At 39.2% G+C, this 5,404-nt stretch overlaps 1 protein-coding gene across 1 annotated transcript in view; it reads left to right on the plus strand.

The window, feature by feature from the left end:
- Positions 1-1,943: 1,943 nt before the first annotated feature.
- The window catches only part of LOC143278069 (uncharacterized), a 27,433-nt gene continuing 23,972 nt past the window's right edge, over positions 1,944-5,404 (plus strand). The window contains exon 1 of the mRNA XM_076583096.1: positions 1,944-2,017. Coding sequence (XP_076439211.1) covers positions 1,958-2,017 — 60 coding nt within the window. The 5' untranslated portion in view covers positions 1,944-1,957. The remainder of the gene's footprint in view (positions 2,018-5,404) is intronic.

Raw genomic sequence — 5,404 nt, forward strand, 5'->3', positions numbered from 1 at the left:
TAACAAAATCTGTTTTATTTGTTTTTCAATATCTTGATCATCAACAACATCAATAATACTTTGATATTCCGATCGAAATACAGCTACAGTAGTATCATTATTTTTAATTTGACCAAACTCCACCGTTAAAACAATATTTTGTTTGGTCAGTGGAATAGCTCTTTGGTTAATAGTGTCCACTTTACTCATCATAAACGAAAGCGGATCTATTTCATTTGGAAGAGCCGCAAGTTTATAATTTTTAATAATACTACCAAACTCCTCCGTGGATTCAGCTTTATGTTGTAGTTGACGTATATTTTTAATAAGTTCATCTTTTTTCATTCTACTAAAACCACGAATTTTGAGCTTTCGTGCAATATCTTTAAGCGTAGCATTGGTCTCCCCCTCCAAAGCATCAAACCCCAGTGCTTTAATCAACTCAGTTTTATTCATAGATTCATGATTAGGAATCTCTTTTCTTGAAGCGAGATCACGGTAATACTTTTCAGAATACCGTTGCACCATTTTTCTCTCTATATATACTATTATATTTTTTTCTCTAATAGGATTTTTTTTTACAAGTTGATCAATCTCTGAATCCAATGATTACTCCACCAAAGGGTGGAATATACCCTCTTGAATAAGTTTCAAAAGGGTCAATTTCATCATCATCAGAAATATAACCCTCAGAGTCGCTTGAATGTTCTCCACAATCGGGTATAGGATCAATCTTTTTCTCCATGGGAGGAGGCTTCTCTTTTTTATGCTTACATTTACAACAAATAACATACTTCGTACGTACATAAAGGTTGCATTTTATACAAAGTACTGGAAGTGACATTCCTTTTCTATGACATTTAATATGATCTTTACAATAGAGCCCCATGCAAGCTCGACCGCATACTCTATTTGTTTTAACTTGGGGGTACTCACAAATGTTATGTGGAAAAGGCATTATTTTTTCTATATATACAATATAATCTTTTCTCTAATAGGGTGATCACAATCTTCGCGCGCGGGTGGGAAGATACGCGGAGGCAGGCTGTGCGCGGGACCACTCCCACTACACACGCCGTGCGGTCGCTAGCACACACGGGGAACGGGGCGACCGTTTCGCTCTCCATACACATAACTGGTTATAACTGGTTTTAACTAGATTTTTTTTTTTTATGCTTGAGGGCGGTATTGCGCGGTTTTGGGCTGGGGTCGGTTGTATATAGAACCCCCATGACCGTTTTGCTCCCCCTCCATACACATATCCAACCATCATTTTTTTTATCTTGTGATTTGGCTCTCCATACACATATAACTTGTTTTAACTTTTTTTTTTTTTTATGCTTGAGGGTCGTATTACTCCAACATACACAGGTTTTGGCTAAATTGTTTTTATGCTTGAGGGCCTTAACACAAGCTAATACGCCCAAAAAAGTTGTATATAGAACCCCCATCTATATAGTGGTGAGCCATAACCACTCCAGGGGGATGGAAGTAGAACAAGGGTAGAGCGAGATTTTGGACCTGTGCATGAATCGCCCCCCCCCCCCCCCCCCCCCCCCCCCCCCCCCACACACACACACACACACACCACCCCTGCACCCCCCCCCCTCCCCACTTCTTGTGCTGAGGACATTTTTCCAGGTAGAGGGGAGTGATATTTTGGCTTTTTGCCTGAATTCACCCCCACAACCCGTTGGAATAAACTTACCCAGGAGGACGGGTAGCAGTTTTAGCTTGGTGTCGATGGTACACCCTCTTCAAAAAAAAAAAAAAAAAAAAAAAAAAAAAAAAATCTAGCACAATGGTGGGGAGTCAGTCTGGAGTTATGTCCATTTATACCCCCCCAACCCCCACCCTGTGTGTGTGTGTGTGTGTGTGTGTGTGTGTGGTTGGGGGTGTGTGTGTGTGTGTGTGGGGGGGGGGTGATATTTATAGAGAGATGATTTTTTATTCGTTTTCAGTTTTAGTCTGGCGCAGAATGTCTGGACGGGGCGCGAAATCCAAACCCACTGCCGGAGGCAGGAAACGTAATGTTCAGGTGAGTATTTCACTGTATACATTTATAGTTCAGCTTAGTGGTACAGCATTCTGACAGGTCAGTATTTCACTGTACACATTTATAGTTCAGCTTAGTGGTACAGCATTCTGACAGGTCAGTATTTCACTGTACACATTTATAGTTCAGCTTAGTGGTGCAACAGTCTAACAGGTCAGTATTTCACTGTACACATTTATAGTTCAGCTTAGTGGTACAGCATTCTGACGGGTCAGTATTTCACTGTACACATTTATAGTTCAGCTTAATGGTGCAACAGTCTGACAGGTCAGTATTTCACTGTATACATTTATAGTTCAGCTTAGTGGTGCAACAGTCTAACAGGTCAGTATTTCACTGTATACATTTATAGTTCAGCTTAGTGGTGCAACAGTCTAACAGGTCAGTATTTCACTGTACACATTTATAGTTCAGCTTAGTGGTGCAACAGTCTAACAGGTCAGTATTTCACTGTACACATTTATAGTTCAGCTTAATGGTACAGCATTCTGACGGGTCAGTATTTCACTGTACACATTTATAGTTCAGCTTAGTGGTACAGCATTCTGACGGGTCAGTATTTCACTGTACACATTTATAGTTCAGCTTAGTGGTACAGCATTCTGACAGGTCAGTATTTCACTGTACACATTTATAGTTCAGCTTAGTGGTACAGCATTCTGACAGGTCAGTATTTCACTGTACACATTTATAGTTCAGCTTAGTGGTACAGCATTCTGACGGGTCAGTATTTCACTGTACACAGTTATAGTTCAGCTTAGTGGTACAGCATTCTGACAGGTCAGTATTTCACTGTACACATTTATAGTTCAGCTTAGTGGTACAGCATTCTGACAGGTCAGTATTTCACTGTACACAGTTATAGTTCAGCTTAGTGGTACAGCATTCTGACAGGTCAGTATTTCACTGTACACAGTTATAGTTCAGCTTAGTGGTACAGCATTCTGACAGGCCAGTATTTCACTGTACACAGTTATAGTTCAGCCTAGTGATGCAACAGTCTAACAGGTCAGTATTTCACTGTACACATTTATAGTACACATTTATAGTTCAGCTTAATGGTGCAACAGTCTAACAGGTCAGTATTTCAATGTACACATTTATAGTTCAGCTTAGTGGTACAGCATTCTGACAGGTCAGTATTTCACTGTACACATTTATAGTTCAGCTTAGTGGTACAGCATTCTGACAGGTCAGTATTTCACTGTACACATTTATAGTTCAGCTTAGTGGTACAACATTCTGACAGGTCAGTATTTCACTGTACACATTTATAGTTCAGCTTAGTGGTACAGCATTCTGACAGGTCAGTATTTCACTGTACACATTTATAGTTCAGCTTAGTGGTACAGCATTCTGACAGGTCAGTATTTCACTGTACACATTTATAGTTCAGCTTAGTGGTACAGCATTCTGACAGGTCAGTATTTCACTGTACACATTTATAGTTCAGCTTAGTGATGCAACAGTCTGACATGTCAGTATTTCACTGTACACATTTTATAGTTCAGCTTAGTGGTGCAACAGTCTAACAGGTCAGTATTTCACTGTATACATTTATAGTTCAGCTTAGTGGTGCAACAGTCTAACAGGTCAGTATTTCACTGTATACATTTATAGTTCAGCTTAGTGGTGCAACAGTCTAACAGGTCAGTATTTCACTGTACACATTTATAGTTCAGCTTAGTGGTGCAACAGTCTAACAGGTCAGTATTTCACTGTACACATTTATAGTTCAGCTTAATGGTACAGCATTCTGACGGGTCAGTATTTCACTGTACACATTTATAGTTCAGCTTAGTGGTACAGCATTCTGACGGGTCAGTATTTCACTGTACACATTTATAGTTCAGCTTAGTGGTACAGCATTCTGACAGGTCAGTATTTCACTGTACACATTTATAGTTCAGCTTAGTGGTACAGCATTCTGACAGGTCAGTATTTCACTGTACACATTTATAGTTCAGCTTAGTGATACAGCAGTTTGACAGGTCAGTATTTCACTGTACACATTTATAGTTCAGCTTAGTGATACAGCAGTTTGACAGGTCAGTATTTCACTGTATACATTTATAGTACACATTTATAGTTCAGCTTAATGGTACAACAGTCTAACAGGTCAGTATTTCAATGTACACATTTATAGTTCAGCTTAGTGGTACAGCATTCTGACAGGTCAGTATTTCACTGTACACAGTTATAGTTCAGCTTAGTGGTACAGCATTCTGACAGGTCAGTATTTCACTGTACACAGTTATAGTTCAGCTTAGTGGTACAGCATTCTGACAGGTCAGTATTTCACTGTACACAGTTATAGTTCAGCTTAGTGGTACAGCATTCTGACAGGTCAGTATTTCACTGTACACATTTATAGTTCAGCTTAGTGGTACAGCATTCTGACAGGTCAGTATTTCACTGTACACATTTATAGTTCAGCTTAGTGATGCAACAGTCTGACAGGCAGTTATACGAGGGTCATTCAATAAATAAGGTGAATTTTTCGCTATAAGGACTTCTAATACAGATAGAAGCTTACTTTTTTTCTTTTTTTTCAACGTAGTCTCCCAGCACTGTCACACACTTTTCCCATCTGTGCACAAGCTTCCGTATTCCCTCAGCGTAAAAATCTTTGGACTGATGTCTCAGCCAGTCGCTCCAGGCCTTCCAGGCCTGTCTTCATCCTCAACACTGCTCCGTCCTTCTTTAAACAATTTAGCCCACTTGTAGACATTTTTTCGGCTGAAACATGTGGCATCATACACAGTTGACATTCTCCTATGAATTTCAACTGGTTTGCACCCTTCAGCAACCAAAAACTTGATAACTGACCGCTGTTCAATCCTGGAGCATGCTTCTTGGTCGGCCATCTTTGTTAATCGCCAAAACTCTCAAAGTTTTTTTTAATCTGCAAAACAAATTAAATCCATGTGAAAAAGAAGTAAAAAAAAAAAAAAAAAAAAAAAAAAAAAAAAAAAGAACAAAAAAGTTAGCTTCTATCTGTATTAGAAGTCCTTATACCGAAAAATTCACCTTATTTATTGAATGACCCTCGTACATAATGCTCGCTTGAGTGGGCTGTCTCTTTGTCCCTGTTTGTCTGTCTGTCTGTCTGTCTGTCTGTCTGTCTTCTTCTTCTTCTCTCTCTATTATTCAAGAAAGGCCACGGCCTGATTTTAAGGAGGTACACATTGATAAGACACATTTTAGATAATGCTGCACACATAAATATTACGCATGTAATTAATGATTACAGCATATCTGAACAATATCGAAGTAATGCTTCTTATCTGAAGTGACTTTTACAGAGAACCGTGAAGTTATTAATAACGAATTCATTTGTACAAGACGAAAGCAGTGTTAGCATGAACA

The sequence above is a fragment of the Babylonia areolata genome, chromosome 35, assembly GCF_041734735.1.
Source record: "Babylonia areolata isolate BAREFJ2019XMU chromosome 35, ASM4173473v1, whole genome shotgun sequence".
NCBI classification, from domain to species: Eukaryota; Metazoa; Mollusca; class Gastropoda; order Neogastropoda; family Buccinidae; genus Babylonia; species Babylonia areolata.